The sequence below is a fragment of the Gorilla gorilla genome, chromosome 4, assembly GCF_029281585.2.
Source record: "Gorilla gorilla gorilla isolate KB3781 chromosome 4, NHGRI_mGorGor1-v2.1_pri, whole genome shotgun sequence".
In the NCBI taxonomy this organism is placed as follows: Eukaryota; Metazoa; Chordata; class Mammalia; order Primates; family Hominidae; genus Gorilla; species Gorilla gorilla.
In genome coordinates this window covers 33,463,146-33,486,769 of record NC_073228.2, presented here as the reverse complement: position 1 = coordinate 33,486,769, position 23,624 = coordinate 33,463,146, and the positions used below count along the sequence as shown (strand labels likewise).

At 41.9% G+C, this 23,624-nt stretch overlaps 1 protein-coding gene and 1 long non-coding RNA gene across 7 annotated transcripts in view; one reads left to right on the top strand and one right to left on the bottom strand.

The window, feature by feature from the left end:
- TEX14 (testis expressed 14, intercellular bridge forming factor) overlaps positions 1–23,624 on the bottom strand; it is a 142,594-nt gene that overhangs the window by 7,015 nt on the left and 111,955 nt on the right. Inside the window, exons 17-28 of one of the 6 annotated variants that reach the window (XM_055386733.2) lie at positions 22,219–22,500; positions 20,926–21,026; positions 18,014–18,133; positions 16,069–16,135; positions 13,576–13,657; positions 10,425–10,487; positions 9,416–9,543; positions 8,158–8,363; positions 6,629–6,728; positions 5,440–5,508; positions 1,995–2,072; positions 1,118–1,217 (exon numbers count right to left, since the gene is read on the bottom strand). In XM_055386733.2, coding sequence (XP_055242708.2) covers positions 1,118–1,217; positions 1,995–2,072; positions 5,440–5,508; positions 6,629–6,728; positions 8,158–8,363; positions 9,416–9,543; positions 10,425–10,487; positions 13,576–13,657; positions 16,069–16,135; positions 18,014–18,133; positions 20,926–21,026; positions 22,219–22,500 — 1,396 coding nt within the window. The remainder of the gene's footprint in view (positions 1–1,117; positions 1,218–1,994; positions 2,073–5,439; positions 5,509–6,628; positions 6,729–8,157; positions 8,364–9,415; positions 9,544–10,424; positions 10,488–13,575; positions 13,658–16,068; positions 16,136–18,013; positions 18,134–20,925; positions 21,027–22,218; positions 22,501–23,624) is intronic. The other 5 variants (XM_055386734.2, XM_055386735.2, XM_055386736.2 and 2 more) reach the window with 5 other exon arrangements.
- LOC134758513 (uncharacterized) lies at positions 10,440–22,595 on the top strand. Its single transcript, XR_010133770.1, has 3 exons — positions 10,440–10,501; positions 16,323–16,495; positions 22,059–22,595. It is a non-coding gene; the product is annotated as an uncharacterized lncRNA (long non-coding RNA).

Sequence of the window (23,624 nt, the reverse complement as noted above, 5' to 3'; positions counted from 1 at the left end):
AGAGAGATCATACATATATATGTATACATATATATAGATCATACATATATGTATACATATATATATGTATATACACACACACACACGGCAAAGAACTCAGACATTTCTCCAAAGAAGATATACAAATGGCCAACAAGCATATGAAAAGATGTTCAACATCATTAATCATTAGGGAAGGGAAAACTAAAACTACAGTGAGGCACCACCTCACACCCATTAGGATGGCTACTATATTTAAGAAAAAAAAAAGCCTCCACCCCCACAAAAAGAGAGAGAAAATAACAAGTGTTGGCAAGGATGTGGAGAAACTGAAACCCTTGTGCACTGTTGGTGGGACTGTAAAATGAGGCAGCTGCTATGGAAAATAGTGTGGCAGTTCCTCAAAAAATTAAAAATAGAATTACCATATGATCCAGTAATACCATTTCTGGGTATATATCCGAAAGAATTGAAAGCAGGATCTCAAAGAGATATCCGTACACTCATGTTCACAGCAGAATTCTTCACCATAACAAAAGGTGGAAGCAACCTAAATGTCCATCAACAGATGACTGGATAAATGAAACATATTATTCAGCCTTAAAAAAGAAGGAAATGCTGACACATGCTACAACACGGATGAACTTTGAGGACATTATGCTAAGTTAAAATAAGCCAGTCACAAAAAGACAAATACTGTATGATTTCACTTATGTAAAGTATCAACAGTAGTCAAACTCATAGAAACAAAAAGCAAAATGGTGGTGGCCAGGGTGTGGGAAGAAGAGAAAATGGGGAGTTTTAAAATGGGTATAGAGTTTCAGTTTTGCAAGATGAAAAGGTTTGGGACATTAGTTGCACAACAATGTGAATATACTTATTAAGGTTATTGGACTGTGCACTTAAAAATGGTTAAGATGGTAAATTTTGTTATATACATTGTATCACAATTAAACATTTTTAAAGCAAAAAAAGCAACACTTTTTTAAAAAGTAACCCTTTAGGAATAGGGGCTATTAGGATAGTATGAAAAAAGACCCCACTTTTTTTCTTTCTTATTCGTCAATATTAGAAAAAAAACCTAACATAAACTATACAATTTTTTAAATCCTTTCAACAGTCCAGCTTTTCCTGTTACCTCTCTGTGTCCTCTCCAAGATCTTCAGTTTCTTTGGACAAAAGCATACTACTATCTTCTTTTTTACTGTCAGTTTCTTGTTCTTCTAAGTGCCTTTGATCTAAAAACAGTTGAAAGAATTAACTTTATTAGAACGAAAAAAAATTGAAAAAGCTTGCCTTAAAATAGAGTGCAAAAATTAAGGCCAATCAGTGGTCCCTGAAGTGTGCAATGCATTAGCTCCCCTCTTCCCAGGAGAGCAGGGGGCCAGGTGGCAGTCTGCAGGCCACCTGCATTTGTAGCAGCTGCTTCTGGGGTCTTGGAAGCTTTTCAGTGCCAGGTGAAGCTACAGGAAACCTTGCTTGTGCCAAGGCTCAAGGAAGACAGAGGAAGCTGAAGAAAGAAAGGGCACATAAAAGAGGAGGCAAGCAACCATGAAAACAAATTGCACAAATTTACTTTGGGGACCATCTTGTTCTCACTTGTTAGATGTTTCTAACTTGGAGCTCCAGGAAAGGAATTTGGGTGGGGAAGGGATGTACCCTTTAATGTATGCCAAGCATTTTACATATGCTATCTCATTCCATCCTGCCAGCAGTCCTATAAAGGGAAGAGGACTAACATTTGCTAAGTATTTGAAAATGTTAGTACTTGTACATGGCTCTGTACATGGAGCTAATATGTACTTCATGAGACAGAAATTATTGTCCCCATTTTACAGATTAAGATGACTGAGGCTCAGAAACAGTAAAACAGCTTGCCATACAAATAACTATAAAGTCAGACTTGAGGTGGAGTTGTGCCTGACCTCAAGGTCACACTTCCCTATATGTACCACTGTGTTGCCAAGGACAGCGTTAAAAGAACCTGATGAAAATGATCTAGGTAGTTCACTTACCATTTGCAGTGCCTCCTGCATCACTTGCTGTGTTCTCATGCAACACCGTGGATGAGCCCTGCTGCTGTTTCAAGAGCTCTGTCACAACACAAAAGCCAAAGGAAACTTATTTCCTCCCTTGCGTGTCCTGCCGTTCTCTAGAGCAGTGGTTCTCCAAGGGTGATCCTTAGACTAGCAGCATTAACATAACCTGGGAACTCGTTAGGAATGCAAATTCTCAGGCCTCATCTCAGACCTGCTGAATCAGAAACTCTGGGGGTCTAGCAATGTGTGTTTTACTTAGCCCTTCAGGTGATTCTGATGTCTGATAAAATTTGAGAACCACTGCTTTAGGGCATTCCAGGTTTGAAAGGAATTCTTTAGGTATAACAAAATCTCACACAACACTCAAAATAGAAATGATGATGATCATACATAACACTTGCAGAACCCCAGGTGTCAGGTTCTGTTTCTAAGCACTTGCATACATTAATTCAGGATGAATGTTCACAATTAATCTTCACAACAACCCTCTGAAATAGACTGTGTTATTGTTACTCCTATTTAGCAGATGAGGAAATTTAGGTTAAGGAACTTGCCTAAAAATCACACAGACAGTTAAGTGGTAAAATTGGTAAAAACCCAGGCAGTCTAGCTCTAAGGTTTATGCTCTTAATCTCTATTTTGTAGTCTCTCAAAAAGTTAGTAACATCAAAACAATCTAAATGTTTCCCCATCTCTATTCACCTATATTTCATACTTTTTCCCTGGTTTATGAAAAGACAGAAGGCAGGCTGAGCATGGTGGCTCACGCCTGTAATCCCATCATTTTGGGAGGCCAAGGCAGGGGGATCACTTGAGGTCAGGAGTTCGAGCCCAGCCTGGCCAACATAGTGAAACCCCATCTCTACTAAAAATATAAAAATTAGCCGGGCATGGTGGCACACACCTGTAATCCCAGCTACTCAGGAGGCTGAGGCAGGAGAATTGCTTGAACCCAGGAGGTGGAGGTTGCAGTGAGCCGAGATGATGCCACTGCACTCCAGCCTGGGTGACAGAGTAAGACTCTGTCTCAAAAAAAAAAGGAAAAGAAAAAGAAAAGATTGAAAGCAAAGAATATCCATCATTTCCAGTTCCTAAAGAAATACTCAGCCTGGCCAGGGGCAGGGGCTCACACCTGTAATCCTAGCACTTTGGGAGGCTGAGGCAGGTGGATCACCTGAGGTCAGGAGTTTGAGATCAGCCTGACCAACATGGTGAACCCCATCTCTACTAAAAATACAAAAAATTAGCCAGGCATGGTGGCTCATGCCTGTAATCCCAGCTACTCGGGAGGCTGAGGCAGGAGAACTGCTTGAACCCTGGAGGTGAAGGTTGCAGTGAGCTGAGATCACTCCATTGCACTCTAGCCTGGGCAACAAGAGTGAAACCCTGTCAAAGGAAAGGAAAAAGGAAAAAGGAAAGGAAAGGAAAAAGGCAAGGCAAGGAATACTCACTAGACTAAGACAAGCATCTGCTAACTCAGTATGCTGCTTTATCCTCAAAGTGCTCTGCAAAGCAAAGCAAGTTGGGAGGCAGCATAGACAAGCCACCCTGAGCTCGTTGGCATGGTCCTCTTCTGTGCTGGTGCAGGTCTTCTCCCTTCCTGCAGTGCAGGAAGCAGCCCTACCTGGCAGCCATGGGTGTCAAGGGTCCCCATAAGATCATTTAATATAATTTGAAATTTAAAAAATCCATTTTCGTCCTTGTTAAAAGTAGTCCTGTGCAGATCTTAAATGATCATCTGTATCCTAGTTCTAAAGAACCTTCCACTTTAGGCACCTGTCAGGAGCTTTGGATGTGAGCCCTCCAAAATAGCAGTTGAGAGTTCCAGTAACTCCCCAAAGGTCTCTTTAAGGGAAACAACAGAGTGATGATATATAGTAATCAGGCAGGCAAGCCCATTATCAGAAGAAACTACTCAAGTGCCCTCTGCCCTTTATCCTTCTGCAAAATTACTGACCCATCTCAAAGTGCAGACATTACCTAGAAACCTGGTCCAGATAATTCCCATAAGTGAAATGAGGGAAGGCTTCTGCAGACTGTGCTGGGGTGCAGCAGCACCATAAGGCCAGAGCCCAGGACAAAGTCTGGTAACACAGCTGCTGAAATGGAGGAGGTGAATGGAAGGTTTACACAGCAACTATAGAGGGAAGACAGCAGGATCCAGAGAAAAAGTATCAGCTATGATCAAACTGCAAAGGAGCCTACAATACTGCCTCAAATCATGACCGAGGAACAAATGATACTAAGAATCTACCTGAGCAGGACATGTGTGGGGTGACCTCCACTCTCAGCAGTTCTGTTATTTTAAGAAGAGCAACCAAAGAGGAGGAATTTGCAAGGACTGCCTAGGGAATCCCAGATATGGAAAGCAGGGGTGGGAGTGTGGGCTCTAAGAGCCTGACCCAACAACCCTGTGACTCTACAACACTGTGGCACTGGGGGAGGGGTAAAGTGAAGCAAGAAAGGTCCTATGACCATGGAAAAAGAAAGAAACCAAGGAAGGTCTGACAGCACTGACTGGCTCCACCCAAGTTCATCGGGCCAAGGGACAGGAGCTAAGGGTTATGATAATGACCTTGAAGAGAGCTGTCCATTGAGTCAGACCCGAAAATTCTGATTTACCTCCTCCTTTATGAAACACAAGACCTCAGAGACCCTGAAAACCAAGGGGTGCCCCTCAGGAAATTCTCTATAGGTCCCATAACAAGAACTGGACTATCCAGAGTCTGATGAGATGCATTTTCTGAGGGTGAAGGGCTGGTTGGCCAGGCTGTCAAGAAAGGAGCAGTCAAGTCTTTCCTAGGAAAACAGACCACCTGCCCCCAGTTTCCATAACAATGTAACATTTACTTTCAGCATCAGACCAGCTGGACAGGGCCAGCCAATCAGCTGCAAATAAAATTTGGTTGGTACTGCTCTGCCTGAAAATTCTAGTCTCTTTAGGTTTTGTGCCACTGACTTCCCTGTTCTTAGGAAGGGGATTTATTCACAATTTCAATACCTTTAATACCTACAGCTAATGGCAAAACTGAAAGCACAGGTGTCTTGGCCTGGGAAGCTAGACCTCAGGCCTCAAAGGAATGTTTGGTTTGGTCTGAAAAGGAAATAAGAACTCCTTTAATAAAAGAAATTCATCATAATAAACCACTTGAATGTTACTTCCCCTTAGATTCATCAACATAAGTCCTTTAAGTAACAAAATGACAACTGACACAAGCCAATCATCCTGGCCAGGCTGTGGCTCATTTTATTGGAAAACTGCCCCTTCCTAAATTTTGGAAAACTGCCCCTTCCTATATTCAACCAGGCCGTCAAACAGCCTTTTATACTAGTGTTCACACTTGAGACAAAGACACCATACTGTGATCAGTGACATAACTAACAGGGCCGAGAAGTATATTCTGTATTGAACATCTCTTACCAATTTCATCAAGTAGCTCCTGAGATGGTGGTGGCAGCTCATCAATGTGATGCTGTGAGAAGGCTTCTACTAGTTTTTAAAAAAGACAAAAGGGAAAATGTCTTAACACCCTTCTGGACCTGAACTGAATTTTTCTCGGCTCTCACATAGACTTGACTGAGGATTTCTCTCAATGATGAAACAAACTAAGGAGGAAGGAAGCCTCTTACATAATAGTTCCAGTAGAGACCTCCTAACATGTGAATGGCCTTTACTCCCCACTTCTACCCCAATCCCTTTCCTTTCCTACATCAGCCCTTACCCTGGTACTGCTTGATCTATGCCCCTCCCTTCCTAAGGATATTTGGAGGAGGTAAGGTACAAATTCTTACTAAGTGGCTCAATCTGGACCAGGGCTGCTGGAGGAATACAGAGGTTCTGGACCAGTCAAAATGAACAAAAGCACAAAGTAGGAGGCCTTTAACTAAATATTATCAGGCCAGGGGATTTAGAGGCAACCACACTTTGGGTCTTGCCCCAAGTGCTCAATTATAACATTGACCAAAATACCTCAACATAATTCACAAAATCCCTATCCCCCTGAGGGAAATTCCAGGAGTTATACCAAAGACAGAAGACGTTAAAATTAAAGTAATAAAGGTAATATGCCTCAAGACTGCTAATATTCTCAGACCTTGTGATTTGGAAACTGTCTTCTAAGAATCTATCCTAAGGAAAGGATCAGAGGTACAGATAAAAATTTATGTATAAAGAGCAAAAATTGGAAAATGATATAAATCTTAAACATAAGAAAATGGTTAAGCAACATGTAGAATGGACTATAACTACTACATATATTTATGAACAATTTTTAATAACAAGGGAAAAGCCTCAAAATATATCAAGGGAATAAAGCAGTCCAGAACTGATACACAATGTGATCTCACTATGCTAAAACATATTATTGTATATTTATAAAAATATTTAAAAGATATGCAAAAAAAAAGTACATGAGGTTAAAAAAGTGTATAGTCACCTTCTTTGTTAAGCTTTTATTTATTCTCCAAGTTTCCTACAATGAGTGTGTTTTACTTTTATAATCATGGGGAAAACAGCATTTCTGTCTGAACCTAATGTGGCATCAAAGATTGATAAGCATCAATTTAAGCCTCGATTATAAACTTCTATTTTGATATTAAACACAGGGTACCTTTAGGCAGGCTCCTTCTCTGGGTGGCATGGGGTGGTGATGAGTCACATGCCTTAACAAGGCTGGGGGATCCAGCCCCAATAAATGAAGACAATCTTTTCTATAAGGAAGAGATAAACATGGTAACTGTCATGTGTGTTGAGCTAAAAAGGCATATGCAGCTCAGTCACTTCCAGTTGTTTTGTTGATTAAGTCAAACTCACTCACATGTCACCTCCTCTGGGAAGCCTTTTTTTTTTTTTTGAGATGGAGTCTTACTCTGTTGCCCAGGCTGGAGTGCAGTGGCACAATCTCAGCTCACTGCAACCTTCACCTCCCGGGTTCATGCAATTCTCCTGCCTCAGCCTCCCAAGTAGCTGGGATTACAGGTGTGTACCACCACGCCCAGCCGAATTTTTTTCTGTATTTTTAGTAGAGACGGGGTTTCATCATGTTGGCCAGGCTGGTCTCAAACTCCTGATCTCAAATGATCCACCCACTTCAGCTTCCCAAAGTGGTGGGATTACAGGCATAAGCCACTGCATCTGGCCTGGGAAGCCTTATCCCTGACTGCCTCCTCAGCACTCAGTACTTACCGCTGTGTTACATCAGGCCTGTCTTTCTCACTAGACAGTGAGCTCCTTTGAGGCAGGGATCATGTCTTTCTTATTCACACTTGGATGCCTTGAAGAGGGCCTGACATGGTGCTTGGCACTTAGAATCTGCCCAATTAACGGTTAAATGAACACATAAAATTCCTTGTCATCTCCCTACTTCAAAGTGAGACCTTTTTTGAGCCAAATACCAAAAAAGTTGACAATCAATTTTTCATAAAGGAACTTGTACTTTTCTTTTCTTTTTTTTTTTTTTTTTTTTTTTTTTGGAGACAGGGTCTCACTCTATTGCCCAGGCTGGAGTGTAGTGGTGCAATCACAGTTCACTGCAACCTCGACCTCCTGGGCTCAGGTAATCCTCCCACCTCAGCCTCCTGTGTAGCTGAAACTACAGGCACATGGCACCATGTCCCAGCTAATTTTCCGTATCTTTTGTAGAGATGGGGTTTCGTCATGCTGCCCAGGCTGGTCTCAAACTCCTGAAATCAAGTGATCTGCCCGCCTCGGTCTCCCAAAGTGCTGGGATTATAGGCTTGAGCCACTGTGCCTGGCCAGAACTTGTAGTTTTCCTGACTAGGGTACACATATGAGAAAGGGAGAGGAAAAGAAAAAAAAAGGAGGAAGAAGTAGAAGAGGAGGAGGAGAAGAAGACAGTATATGATTAAGTGTTTTTCCTGCAGGTTATTAGTTCAGGAGTTCAGAGAACAGTAGAGATCGATCAAAACTCTCAGGGAAGTAACCAGGGAAGGCTTTAAGGAGGAAGCAAAACTTAAGCCTCCCATAATATAGACTCAAAAGAGGAGTCCCAGGGAAGCCAGGAGAGGACCCAGCTTATTTCTTGCTTTCTTAATGAATCTGGAGAAATCTTGGCAGTTTGGGTCACTGGGCCCTTTGGGCTGACTCCATGAGTTTGTAACGTGGAATTGATATACTTACAAGACCAGTCAGTCTTGAAGGGGGAGTTTCAGAGGAAGTAAGGAGAGAATCCAGTTTCTTTGCTCTCTCTCGGACACTTATAAAGTCATCAGACAAAGTTTGAATAAATTCTTGACTGTTCCAGCAAGAGGCAAACTCTGTCTTAACCTGAAATGTGATACTTTCAAGGCAGTCTTTATACTGACTGGCAGCTGAAGAAACGGACCCTGTTGGAGAAAAGCGGAAGGTTACTGTCTGAATCCTTTATATTATTTCTCTTTTTTTCCTTTTTCCCTTTGTTTTTGTTTTTTCTGCCCCAATATGATGTGCAGAAATGAATCTTTTACATTATTAAAACAAACAAACAAACAAACAAACAAAAGAAAACATCCAAACCCACAAACCTATACCTATACTAAGGATTTTCCAAATTGTTAATAACTGAAATAAGGCCGGGTACGGTGGCTCACGCCTGTAATCCCAGCACTTTGGGAGGCCGAGGTGGGTGGATCACGAGGTCAGGAGATCAAGACCATCCTGGCTAACACGGTGAAACCCTGTCTCTACTAAAAATACAAAACATTAGCTGAGTGTGGTGGCGGGCGCCTGTAGTCCCAGCTACTCGGGAGGCTGAGGCAGGAGAATGGCATGAACCCGGGAGGCGGAGCTTGCAGTGAGCCGAGGTTGCACCACTGCACTCCGGCCTGGGCAACAGAGTGAGACTCTGTCTTTAAAAAAAAAAAAAAAAAATTACTGAAACAATCATTGATCTGAGACACAGCTCCTCATGGTATAAAAAATAATAGTCTCTAAACTTGGCCTCTAAACTTTACCAAAATAAAATAAACGGTGATTTTTTTAAACCACAAATATATTGGAAGTAAGGCCACTAAAGAGAGGATATTTGATGCTGGTTGCATATGGTTGCAGGACTTAAGGACTATATAAAGTTTAAGCACAAGGTACTGTTTTAAGTTGCAAACTCTACAAAGCTCAATGTTTTTGTACTAAATTCAGTAGTGCTTAGAGGAGATGTAGCATTTGCATGGCTTTACCACTGTAGTTCTAACCAAAACCTCCTAACGGCTGTCCAATAATCACCACCACCATCACCCCGCCCCCTGGCCTACAATGGGATTACCCAGTTTTGGCCCTAAGGAAAAACCTTTGCACTATGACAACACAGCCACCAGCTCTGATACCACGGCTTGGCTTCCCAGAGACAATGGGCTGGGGCTGTAAGTCCTTCTCCCCAAACACTTCTCTTCCCTGTGATTACCTGGGCTGAGCGGAGTGCTGACACTGGTAGGTGCATGGTTTATTTTGGGTGTTTTGCATGAAGCTTCCTTAAAAGAGCTGTCTGGTTCATAGGAGATACTAGACAGGTCTTGAATATCCGTCAATGATCTAAAGAATTAAGAGCACACAGTAACGATGAGAAGATGACTAGAAAAATCAAACAATATATTCCTGAGAGGTACTTTTTAAGTATAATCTTAACAAAATTTGTATGTGGCAATAGGCCAGAATTAGAGAATATCTTAGAACATCTTATGTATCTTAAAGAGAATATTAGAGAACATATTTAAAAGAGATTGTAACTTTATTACCAAAGAGACTTTTTTTTGGCGGGGGGGACGGAGTTTTGCTCTTGTCACCCAGGATGGAGTGCAATGGCATGATCTCGGCTCACTGCAACCTCCGCCTCCCGGGTTCAAGTGATTCTCCTGCCTCAGCCTCCTGAGTAGCTGGGACTACAAGCGTGTGCCACCATGCCTGGCTAATTTTAGTATTTTTAGTAGAGATGGGATTTTACCATGTTGGCCAGGCTGGTCACGAACTCCTGATCTCAGGTGATCCGCCCACCTCAGCCTCCCAAAGTGCTGGGATTACAGGCATGAGCCACCACACCTGGCACCATAGAAACTTTCTTTGCTAGATACTGTAACTTTAAACATATCAGCAGCTAAAAATAAACTATTTACATAGATGAAATATTCCATATTTCCAGGATATTTATGTGGAAAACAGATTTAATCTACCTTAAGCATAAACTTATTATTATTATGATTATTATTATCATCATCACTACATTTCCTTGAGTGTAAGCTGCTATTAGTTATAAATCACATCACCAATTTGATAACAACTTTTTGGTGAAAGAAGCAGCATACTCACATTAAGTCTACACGTAAAAATGGAAAGATCCTTACAAACAAGAATATACTATTCCCTTAAAACCAAGACTTTACACAAGCATCCCTAGGCATTCTCTTTGGTGATCATACATGTCTTTCTCTTTCAGTTCCTTTGGTGACTCCTTTGACGTCTCTTCTTGTTCATCTTCAGTACTGTGAGAAAGAAAGTAAGAAAATTACATAAATCCCCTCTGTGAACAAAGTACACTAACTACTTGCTACAAGGAACCAGTTGATCAGCCCAGTGTGAGACGCAGAGGAAAGGGCACTAAGCTCAGGAGTAGAAAGTGTGAGTTCTGTGCCAGGCACGTTGGCTCACGTCTGTAATCCCAGCACTTTGGGAGGCCAAAGCGGGTGGGTCACGAGGTCAACAGATCGAGACCATCCTGGCCAACATGGTGAAACCCCGTCTCTACTAAAAATACAAAAATTAGCTGGGCTTGGTAGCACACGCCTGTAGTTCCAGCTACTCGGGAGGCTGAGACAGGAATTGCTTGAACCCGGGAGGCGGAGGTTGCAGTGAGCTGAGATCGCACCATTGCACTCCAGCCTGGGCAGCAAGAATGAGACTCCATCTCCAAAAAAAAAAAAGTGTGAGTTCTGGTTCTGGCTGTACTACTAGCTGCGAGTTCTCTGACATGTCTGGGCCTCAATTTTCTCTCCAGAGATTGAATAAATACTCTCTAAGGGTCAGCTCTGAAATCAGTTAAAGACTCTATACGACTGTGAGCAAATTCATGAGAAAATCAACAGAGCACAGGAACTTTGCTGGGAGGTAAGATATTGGAGCAAAGGGGCACAGCCATGAGGCCTCAGCACCTGTAAGAAGCTTCCTGGCATAGTGTACCAGGAGAGGCCAGAGAGTCTTGTACCAAAAAATGGCCAGAATAGTGAAGACAAACTTGACCTGTTTCTACTTTAACCAGTATTTAAGATTCAATGTCAGTACTCACTGAACATTAACTATAAGGCAGATCCCATGCTAAATCCTTCCATGTTTTCACTTTTTTTTTTTTTTTTTTTTTTGAGATGGAGTCTCACTCTTGTTGCCCAGGCTGGAGTGCAATGGCGCGATCTCAGCTCACTGCAACCTTCGCCTCCTGGGTTCAAGTGATTCTCCTGCCTCAGCCTCCCAAGTAGCTGGCATTACAGGCATGCCCCACCACGCCCGGCTAATTTTCTGTATTTTTAGTAGAGACGGGGTTTCTCCATGTTGGTCAGGCTGATCTCAAACTCCTGACCTCAGGTGATCTGCCTGCCTCAGCCTCCCAAAGTGCTGGGATTACAGGTGTGAGCCACCGTGCCTGTCCTTCACATTTTTAATCCTTGCAAAAATCCTCTGAGACCAGTGATATAAATGAAAGATCATGGATTTGGGGTTGAGTTGTGACTTTATTAATTCTGTTACCAAAAATGTTTGTTTCTCCTTCTAAATAATACACCAGGACTTTTTGGCCCTCTTGATTTACATAAATGACCACAGAACTTGTTTTAACCAATAAAATATGAGTGAAAGTGATGAGTCACTTCTGGGCAGAAACTTTAACAGCCAGTGCACAACTCACCGTGTTCCATTTTTCCTGCCTTAGCAATCAAGGAAGCACAAAAATGGGGCCTCCCTCAGCCTAAGTCTGATAGAAGGCAATATAGCACAGAACATTCCTGGCCAACCCATGAGCCATGGACATGAAACAGGAGCAAAGAAGAAACTTGTTGTTTTAAACCACTAAAATTTGGGAGTTGTTTACTATATATAGCATAATCTAGTCTATCCTGACTGACTAGCTGAGTGACCTTAGAAAAAAATACTTAAACTCTCTGAACTTTGCTTTCTTTACTGGCAAATGGAGGCAGTGGTATGTGCCTCACAGGGTTGTTATGTGGATTAAATCAGACAATGAAACAGAGTGCCTGGCATATGCTAGATATTTAGGAAATACTAGCTACAATAATTATAATTAAGGAAACTGAGGCCCAGAGAGAATAAAATAAATTGAATGTTATTGTGCCAGATACGTTATAACAATTATGAATTTTTTAAACTTTTCTTTTGAGATAATTGTAGATTCACATACAATTGTAAGAAATACACTTTACCAGCTGAATGCGGTGGCTCACACCTGTAATCCCAGCACTTTGGGAGGCCGAGGCAGGTGGATCACCTGAGGTCAAGAGTTCGAGATCAACCTGGCCAACATGGTGAAACCCCATCTCTACTAAAAATACAAAATTAGCCAGGTGTGGTGGCACATGCCTATAATTCCGCTACTTGGGAGGCTGGGGCAGGAGAATCACTTGAACCCGGGAGGTGGAGGTTGCAGTGAGCTGAGATCACGCCACTGCAGTGAGCTGAGATCACGCAACAAGAGTGAAATTCTATCTCAAGAAAAAGAAAATACACTTTACCCACTTTATCCCAGTGGTAACATCTTGCAAATCTATAGGACAGTATCACAACCAGGATACTGACATTGATACAGTCAAGATACAGAACATTTCTACTACCACAAAGATATTTCTGGTTTACAGCTATGCCTGCTTCCCTCCTTTCCCCACCCCTTCTTTAACCCCTGGCAACCACTCATCTGTTCTTTATTTTTATAATTTTGTCATTTCAAGAATGTTATATTAATGGAATCACACAGTAAATAACTTTTTGGGATTGCTTTTCCTACTCAGCATAATTCTCTGGAAATTTAGCCAAGTTGTTGCATGTATCAATAGTTTATTTCTTTTTACTGCTGAGTAGCACTCAATGGTATGGATGTACCAAAATCTGTTTAATCATTTACTTGGTGAAGGACATCTGGGTTTCCAGTTTGGAGGTATTATGGATAAATTTGTTATAAACGTTTCTGTATGTATTTCTGTGTAAATGTAAATTTTCATCTCTCTGGGATAAATGCCCAGGAGTTATATTATTACTTTAAGTTCCTATTGTCAACATTCTCAGTAAGGATTCTTATCCCTGCTTCACAGATGGGAAAATAGAATAGAGGGGTTGAGAACCTTGACAAGGTCACATGAACAGAAAGTCAGAGTCAGATCTAAGTAAAGGTGATGACTCAATCCCTCAAATTCTACTGCACAAGTCCTAACACAGCTAAGCTGCCCAAAGCTAACTTTTATAAGATAGTAGCTAATACATCTGAAGACAAGCAATATATAAACACAGAGCATTATCACCATTTAACATTGCATCTATGAGTTTGAAACTGCATAAGATAATAATAGCCCATACCTTCGTACAGGTTGAAATTGAGACCTGGGCAAAATCTCAGCATTCTTTCCAAGAATTTTTCTCATTTGGAACTTTTCCGCGCCTGAAAGAATAAAGTTAAAAAAAAAAATATATATATATTTATATATATATTTATATATATATATTTTATATATATATATTTATATATATATTTATATATATATATATTTATATATATATTTATATATATATATATTTATATATATATTTATATATATATATATTTATATATATATTTTATATATATTTATATATATATATATTTATATATATATTTTATATATATATATATATATATATATATATATATATATTACTGAATCTTTGTCAACCCAAATTATTATCACCATTCCCTAGAATGTCCCTTGGTCTGGTCCAGAATTAGAAATAATCTGGATAAACAAAGTGCTGCCCTAATTGGGTTTGGATTGAGTGCTGTAGAAGAGGTTTTTGCTCTGAAAGTTTATTTTCCTTGCTCAGAGCACAGAACTATATTCTGACACTCAGAATACAATCAAGCTATTTACTGGCCTTTCAGTTATAACCACAGTTATTTCTGGAGACAAATGTTGTTTTGTCTTTTTAAGAAGGCAAACTGACCCGGTTCCTGTCAACAGACGCCAGGGGGCGTTGAAAACAAGAACTGTTTGTTAACTAAACAGCCCCGAACTCTAACTATGCCACTTGGCCATCAAACACTAGGCGTGGGCATGGGCATGGGGTCTTGAGTACTGAGGAGCTAATTCAACTGTCTTCTGTTCTTCTTGGCATCAAGTTATCTGAAGTTACTTCTCCCCAATTCTCAGTAAGATGCTTTGCTCCAGGCAGGCAGGGCCAGTATCCATTTTCCTTCCCACCACTGTACTGTCCTAGTTAATAAAGAAGGGGGCAGATGGAGCATCCAGCCCTGTTTCCAAATGCCTATGACTCCCCCACCCCCATCCCATTCCTTAGATCCAGGTGGTCTGGTAGACACTAAGAAGGCCCATCAGAACAATGCCACCTTTCACAGCTACCAAGGAGCTCTGAAACCCCACCAGTGGAGAGACATTGGGGGTTCCTCTTCCTCTGATCCTTTTAAAATGATAAATATCCAGAAAGCATAAACTAATTCCTAAGAAGCAACATTTAGAGCTTAGAAACTTTAGAGTCCGACCCTCTCCTTTACTTTATACCAGGGGAAAGTAGGGCCCTGGGGTGAAGTGACTTGCTGAAGGTTATGCAGAAAAAGTCAGTGGCAGAATGGGTCTTGGAACCTAGCATGCTGCATCCTGTACCCTGTTGTGTCCTCTCATGTGGAAGGGGATATACATCAGAATACTAGAAGGAAAAGGGGGCAGAGAGGGGCAGAAAGAAGTGAATGGAGTAGAAATCAGAGACTTTTTCACATACTTCAGATGTCTGTATTAAACTAACTCTGGTTATCTGACCTGTCTGCCCTAAACTTTTCCATCCCACTCAACTCACCTCCACATACAAGTTAAGCGGCCACATACAAGGCAGGTCCAAAAAAGAGGCTCTGCAGGAAAAGGTGGGTGGCCCAAGGCTCTGGAGACTTTTAATACATATTATGCTGAGACTTTAAGTAAAAGTTGATCTAAAAGCTTACAGCTTCTTAAAATGCTCCCAACTCTGGCAGGGGCCTTCACAAGGTTACAGTTGGAAGCTGGAGTGTGCAGTGGAAGAAGGGAGTAAGTTCATAACACTACGCTGTTTGGCTTTAGACGGTTGAGACATGACCATGGATAGCTACACAGGTTGGTAGGTGGATAACTCTGGTTTTAAAATAGATGAGTACATACCTTAAAAGAACAAGAGTACACAATTTTAAAAATGTAACAAAGCCAACAGTTAACTTATATCTGTCTGGTGCCACATCCCTGGCTACTGATCCAAGGCTACCTTCTCATCTAATAGAAAGCCCCTGCTAAGTTATATAGAACCCAAGGCCTCCCAAGTGGTAGATGTTAAGTTGAATCTGCATTGTTAACTGTTACTAACTCTGCTAAGATGCTAAGCAAGCAAAGGAAAATGCTGGTGACACTGCCTTCTGGGGAGAAGAAATACATGGAAACCTAGTTCTAATTTTGTTATGTTAATAACTAGCTATGTAGCTTGGGCAAATCCCCCAGGTCAGCTTAGCAAAGATAACTGCACTTGCTATGTGGCACACCAAGGAGCCTGAAAGCTTGAGAGACCAAAGGGGGAAAAAGCAGTGACTACAACAACATTTGCTATAAAAATGCAAGGGGAGGTATAAATAATACAACACATGGATGTCATGAGGTTGGTGAGGAGGAAGGGATTTGTTCTATTGAGGAGAAATCATTGAACCTTGGTTTTCTCAACCATATAATGAAAGGTTTGGACGAGGCTGTCCCTCAGGATCCCCCCAGCTCTAAACATCTGTGATCCAACAGAAGAAATTGAAGGGAAGTGATTCTCAAGGAATCTTCCCTAAGGGCTTATTACCAGAGACTTGAGGTTGGGCAAATGCACCTTGTATTCCTTCAAAGTCCTCTTCTATGGGACTCGAGGTCTAAAAAAGAACAAAAGAAAAGCAAAGAAAGGAGGTTCACTGGAGGCAGACATATTAAAAGGTCAATAATTTCTTGATGTTCTTAAATCTTGAAAATCTTCATAAGATCCCTGCATCTTTATAGAAAAAGCACAAACTTGCTTCCTAGACATTAAGTACTTATTTGTATCATATGTCCTCTCCTCAGTAAGTCCTCCCTCACCTCTCATTGTGAAGAGGAATTATGTGACTCCGCCTCCTTATATCACTATCCCTATTCAACCCAATCTTCCAACAAAGATATTTTGGTTCTTGGGAGCTTTATCAGAAGAGCTAAAGAAGGCTTAAAAGCTGGCCCAGTCTGCAAAACTACTCTACAAGGTAAGAAGTCAGAACAATGGTTCCTTTTGGAAGAGGCAGTGACTGGATGGGATCACAAGGGGTCTTTTGGGGACTTAGTAATGTTTCATTTCCTTTTTTTCAAACAAGGTCTTGCTATGTTGCTCAAGCTGTTCTCAAACTCCTGAGCCCAAGCAATCCTCCCGCCTCAGCCTCCTAAAGTGTTGTGATTATAGACATGAGCCACCACACCTAGCTGAAATTATATATATATATTTTGAGACGGAGTCTCATTCTGTCGCCCAGGCTGGAGTGCAGTGGCACGATCTCAGCTCACTGCACCCTCTGTCCCCTGGGTTCAAGCGATTCTCCTGCCTCAGCCTCCCGAGTAGCTGGGAATACAGGCACCTGCCACTGCGCCAGGTTAATTTTTGTATTTTTAGTAGAGACGAGGTTTCACCATCTTGGCCAGGCTGGTCTTGAACTTCTGACCTCACGATCCACCCACCTCAGCCTCCCCAAGTGCTGGGATTACAGGCGTGAGCTACCGCGCCTGGCCTGAAATTACATCTTTGATGCATCCTAGAATTCTTATCAGTCAAATACTGTGATTGACACAATCCTCCCTTTCATATAGGTAAAAGATCCCAAAAAGGTGCCAGGTTAGCAGGGAGGTAGGGTGGAAAATAAGTAAATAAGAGAATTCATCAAAATTCATTTTACAAATGAAAATACTCTGTACAGCAGGTTCTTGTAAAAGCTAGGCAGATTCCCAAGAAAACTTGGTATATTGGACAGTCTCATATTTGTTGCTGAACCCTTGCCTCAATCCTGGCTCTCCCATCACTAAAACTTGGCAGGCTGAAGTTAATTAATTCCGTAAACCTGCAGAACACCAGTCTTCCTCAGAGAGAGGAATGATAGCCTTGTCCTTTCCCATTAGGAAGTATGAATTAGGTAGCATGAATAAAAACATTTTGAGCCAGGCATGGTGGCTCACGCCTGTAATCCCAGCATTTTGGGAGGCCGAGGCGGGCGGATCATGAGTTCAGGAGTTTGAGACCAGCCCGACCAACATGGTGAAACCCCATCTCTACTAAAAATACAAAAATTAGCTGGGTGTGATGGCACACGCCTGTAATTCCAGCTACTCAGGAGGCTGAGGCAGGAGAATCGCTTGAACCTGGGAGGCAGAGGATGCGGTGAGCCGAGATCACACCACTGCACTCCAGCCTGGGTGACAGAGCGAGACTCTATCTCAAAAATTAAAAAAAAAAAAAAGTTTTGAAAAAAAAGTACAAAGTGCTGTATAAATGCAGTAACCACAATTTTGGGAGAAACTGCACACGACTTCCCATCCTCAAAAATAAAAAATTTTTCAGATGTTTTTCAAAACACGTATGAATGCATGGGTTCATATCACACTCCTGACACCAAAAAAGGTATAAAAAACCCTGGTAGACATTACATACTTTGATATGTAAGCTATTTTTCTCAATAAAAGAAATAAGGCAATGGAGAAAGGTGAAAAGGTACTTTACTCTGAACTGCGTTTTTTACCTCTAGAGCTAAGTTTTCTTGAGCAGTCGAGGAGTAAAAATATTCATCGTCTGGAGTTAAAAATTCATCTGTTATATCCTCAGAAGACTCTGGTGAACAAGTTGATTGCATGGACTGATGCTATTAATAATGTAGGAAATCACTTTTAAGTTGCTGTTCATTGTAACGAAATCCCTTTATAGTTGGATGCAGTGTTAACAACGGGGTTATCTAACACTACCCAGCAGTCAGTGTGACACTGAGCTGACTCTCCCTACCTCTTTGTGCATGTGCCTCTGCCTTCCCTTCCTGGTGGGGAAAAGCAGCTGTTAACTGCCTGGAATAGCATGAAGGAATGCTAATCCTGAGCCTCAGCATCATCATCTGCAGAATGGGTGGAGATGAGGTGACAGTCCTATTCTAATATTCTAAATAAGGAGAAAGGCCCTAGTCAACTCAAGTTGAGGACTGAATTTAAACACACTAATCCCTCACAGGCAGAGACATAGCCCATGTGTTGGCATCATCTTACAGATGAGGAGGCTGTGGCTACTCAGAACCTGTGAGTCCCTTGAGTATTACAGGTTAAAGGCAAATGAAGAAGCATTTTAAAAACAGCAATGTAGTCTCAATAATAAAAATAAAATAGTAAAAAGCAGCAAATTTATATTTACTTATTTATTTTTCTGAGACAGAGTCTCTCTCTGTCACTCAGACTGGAGTGCAGAGGTGCGATCTTGGCTCACTGCAACCTCCACCTCCCAGGTTCAAGTGATTCTCCTGCCTCAGCCTCCTGAGTACCTGGGACTATAGGCATGTGCCACCATGCCCAGCTAATTTTTGTATTTTTAGTAGAGAGGGGTTTCACTATGTTGGCCAAACTGGTCTTGAACTCCTGACTTCGTGATCTGCCTGCCTCTGCCTCCCAAAGTGCTGGGATTACAGACATGAGCCACCACGCCCGGCCTGCAAATTTCTTTTTTTTTTTTTTTTTGAGACAGAGTCTTCCTCTGTCACCCAGGCTGGAGTGCAGTGGCATGATCTCGGCTCACTGCAGCCTCCGCCTCTGGGGTCCCAGTGATTCTCCTGCCTCAGCTTCCCAAGTAGCTGGGATCACAGGTGTGTGCCACCACGCCTGTCTACTTTTTGTATTTTTAGTAGAGATGGGGTTTCACCATGTTGGCATGGCTGGTCTCAAACTCCTGACCTCAAGTGATCCTCCCACCTCGGCCTCCCAAAGTGCTGGGATTATAGGTGTGAGCCACTGTGACTGGCCTGCAAATTTATTTCTTTAGCATCTCTGCTCCACCCCTTTTTTCCTGCTTATTTCGCAATATTCAGGACCTGATTACCATGTGGCCAAACAAATGGCTCACTTCAGTCTTTTTTTTTTTTTTTTTTTTTTTTTGAGACAGGGTCTCATTCAGTCCACCCAGGCTAGAGTACAGTGGCGCAATGACAGCTCACTGCAGCCTTGAACTGCTGGGCTCAAGCGATCCTCCTGCCTCAGCCTCCCGAGTAGCTGAGACTACAGGTGCACACTATCATGCCTGGCTAATTTTTATTTATTTTTTTTTTAGACAGGGTTTCACTCTGTCCCCCAGGCTGGAGTGCAGTGGCCTGATCATGGCTCACTGCAGCCTCAACCTCCCCAGACTCAGGTGATCCTCCCACTTCAGCCTCCCAAGTAGCTGGGACTACAGGCATGCACCATATCCAGCTAACTTTTGTATCTTTTGTAGAGATGGGGTCTTGCCATGTTGCCAAGGCTGGTCTCAAACTCCTGGACTCAAGCAATCTGCCCACCTTGGCCTCCCAAAGGGCTGGGATTACAGGAATGAGCCACTGCACTCAGCTGATTTTTACATTTTTTTGTAGGCAGGGTAATAGCATACTATGGTGCCCAGCCTGGTCTTGAACTCCTGGCTTTAAGCGATCCTCCAGCTTCAGCCTCCCAATGTACTGGAATTACAGGTGTGAGCCACTACACCCAACCTTCAGTGATCTCTTGGCAGAGATTTTGTGACTAATTTCCTCGGACACTGCTTTTTGCCGCACACTTCCCTTCCTGTGCACTTAACAGCTGCTCCTCTTTACCTCTCATCAAACTGAATTTGAGTCCTGGCCTCCGGCAGACATTCCCCACTTTCCTGCCTAGGCCTGCTTCTCCAGCTCAGCCAGTATGGTTAATATGACTGTTCTTCCAGCCCTCAAGTCAGAGAAAGAATAAGTTGATCTTATGAATGGTTCGTATGCCATGATTAAATAGAATAGGTCAAAAGACCTTACATTTTATCACTATTGTATTCATATATTGTATCATTCTCAATTGCTGTCTATATTCTTTAAATGATTGCAATCCCATGTCAATGACAATAAAAAAATTTTGGTTTCTTAGTCTGGCTGTGCTATGGCCTAGAGTGTGTTAAAGCCCTGAAGCAAGGCTGTAACTGCAGTGGAAACGCATATAGATCCTGCTGAGGTGCAGTTGTCAGGCACAAACACATCACTTCCACTGAGCTGGGTGCTGAGTTTGGCCCTTAGTGGATATTCCAGGTGAAGATACTCTCATAGCAACCCTGCCCTTGCTTTTCCTACTCCTAACTGACCTCAGTCACCTGCTGGGGAAGGAGCTTTGCCCTAGTTTTGTTTACCCAACTATGCCAGAAACTCATGTGCCAAAGCTGAATCTGACACTTTTCTATACTCTCCCAATCTCCAGGATACACAATTCATTGAGTTGAACTGACTTTTTAAAAAGTATCAGACAGGAGGAAAGATTATTTTATTCATGTCAGTGACATGAAGGCACATGCTCCAGCCAAAAAGAACTACTATAGCTATTATTTTGGTGTCATAACACATAACAATAACTCAGTTCTACCTTATTAGATCCTTGGGTTCAACTTGGCTTTCCAGGCAGTATTACTTACACTGTAAGATTTCTCTACAGCCACCAATGTGTCAGAACTTGCTTGAAAGGCTTCACTATGCTCTGGTTGCTCCTTTTGTCTGGGAGATGGGTGCCTGATACCTAATGATTGTAACACAGTCAGGGCCAAAGTCATTCAGTGATATTCAGACGACACAGAAGAGGATAAAGGTGGCATGAAAGAAGAGATGTATACATATTCTGCCAAGAGTGGCCATGTCCCATACATTAGGTTCAGTCCAGAGAGTAGAGACTGTTAGTTTAGCCTGACCCCAAAATGCAGCCCTGGATCATCTGCCCACCCATTCGAGAGTGATGCTTGACAAGAAACAGATTCTAAATACAAATAATACCCAAGCCAATAGATTTTCTGCCTAAGACAAATGACAAGTTTAGATGTACCTTTCTTTAACTTATAAACAACTGTGAAACAATATCCATGCCCTGATTATAAGCAAATTATCAACTGAAAATATACGGCCTTCATTTTTTTTAACCTGTAAATCTATAAACCAATGACAATAAATGTCATGTGTCTCTAGGTTCCTCCAGCATAGACTCTCTGGAAAAATTTAATGCCAGCTTAGAATACATTCTAAATAAATTCTGGGAGAATTTATTTTCAGCTTAGAATACAAGGCAGAGACATGGGCAGTAGGCAGTGATGGTCTACCTCTATCCCCAGGTAAAGAAGGATCGATTCCTCGCCAAAACCAGGGTCAGTATTTGATTATTTTACTTCCTTTGGACAAAGGGACCTGTTTCAGTAATATAAAAACTGACCACTGTCTGGATCTGTTTGCCTGTGGGAAATGCAATGAGATATAGGGCTATACTGTCTTCCCCTGGAATTCAAGGTTTCCAGAAAAGTAGGAAAGGAGAGAGGACCAAACCAAAAAAAATATGCTGGAAAGTTTACTTTTTTGAGAGCTGATAACTTTTTTTTACTTTTATTTTTATTTTGAGACAGGGTCTCACTGTCACCCAAGCTGGAGTGCAGTTTCATGATCACAGCTCACTGCAACCTCCACCTCTCAGGTCCAAGTGATCCTCCCACCTCAGCCTCCTGGGTACCTGGAACTACAGGCGTGTGCCACCACGCCCAGCTAATGTTTGTTTTTTTTTTTTTTGTAGAGACCAGGCTTCATCATGTTGACCAGGCTGGTCCCAAATTCCTGGGCTCAGGTGATCCACTCGCCTCACCTCCCAAAGTGCTGGAATTACAGGCTGAGCCACCTCGCCCGACCGATACTTGATTGAGTTCACCTATCCTGATTCCCTCAAGTGAACTTACTGGTGAAGCTTCCAGGCCTGGGCTGTCTGCCATGCTGGTCACTGTCACAGTCATTGTTGCCTGTCTTGTCAAACTTGCCATTTCCTCTGGGCTCATCATTTTCCCTATGATACTCAATAACTCGCTGCCAATCCGTGTTTTCTGGGCTCTTAATGGGGGGCTGCAGCAGGGCGTCGGGCTCATTTTCAGCCTCGCTCTCTAAAGTCAGACTACTCTGAGGATGCCAAGGAGGTACTGTGAGCTGTCCAGTAGCTGCTTTCTTTGCCATTTCTTTCACCTCCACTGTGCACAAGAGAAAGCAGCATTTAAAACATCACTGTAAACATTGGAAACACAGGCTTTCATCTAAAAGAAATACATAATACTATTATAACTCATAGTGTAACAATTGCCTTTTTACAGTTGCATCATCCTTAGCTTGCCCTGTTTGGCTTGAATGGGAGGTCAGGGGAGAATTGATGACAGAGAGAGAGAAGGGAATTTCAGTCAGTTATCCCAAACAACAGCCCTAGTTGCTGACTTCCAGGGTGAAAGGCAGCAAACAACTTACAGATAGACCCTCTTCCTGTGAAGTTTTAACAGGAAAAATGACATCTATAGTTCTTAGTGTGTAATAATAGAAAGTATTCTATTTGAGTTTGTCTAGTCTTTCCAGACTACACTGAGCTCATATTTTTGGAGTGCATACATATATGCATGTTTTCATTTCAAACGCTGTCGAACACTTCTGCTAATGTCACTTACGACTAGTATTAAAAATAGACATTATATCCTTTAAGCCTGTAAGAGAAAACTGATACAAAGAATAATGCCCACAGGATATGAGAGTGACACTGCATACTCTCCACTTTTATAATGTTATATAGTAAATACCTATGTAGCAGTTCCTCAAATAATGTCATTTTATTCAACATTGTTTCATTGTAACTCTGATGAGAAAAAAAAAAAAAACAATCAATTCCCAGCTGGGGCCACTGTCTGTGTGGCACTTGCATATTCTCCCCATATCTGCGTGGGTTTTTTCCAGGTAGTCCGGTTTCCTCCCACATCCCAAATATGTGCACATTAGGTGAACTAGTGTGTTGAAGTTGCCCCAGTCTGTGTGAGTGGGAGTGTGTGAGTACACTCTGCAATGGAATGGTGTCTGTCTAGGGCTGGTTCCCTCCTTGTACCCTGAGTTGCCAGGATAGGTTCCAGCCACCTGTGACCCTGAACTAGAATAAACAGGTAATTACTTATCTTACTTGTTTTTATTAATCTCTCTTAAATGTGTACATAGCTCACATTTATTTCAATGTTTAATATTAGAAGTGTCTTGGTCTTTATTTAGAAGTATGGTGATGTATTTGTGACCAGAAATATGCTATAGGAACTTAACTCTTGCTTACATCAATTAGCCCATGGTA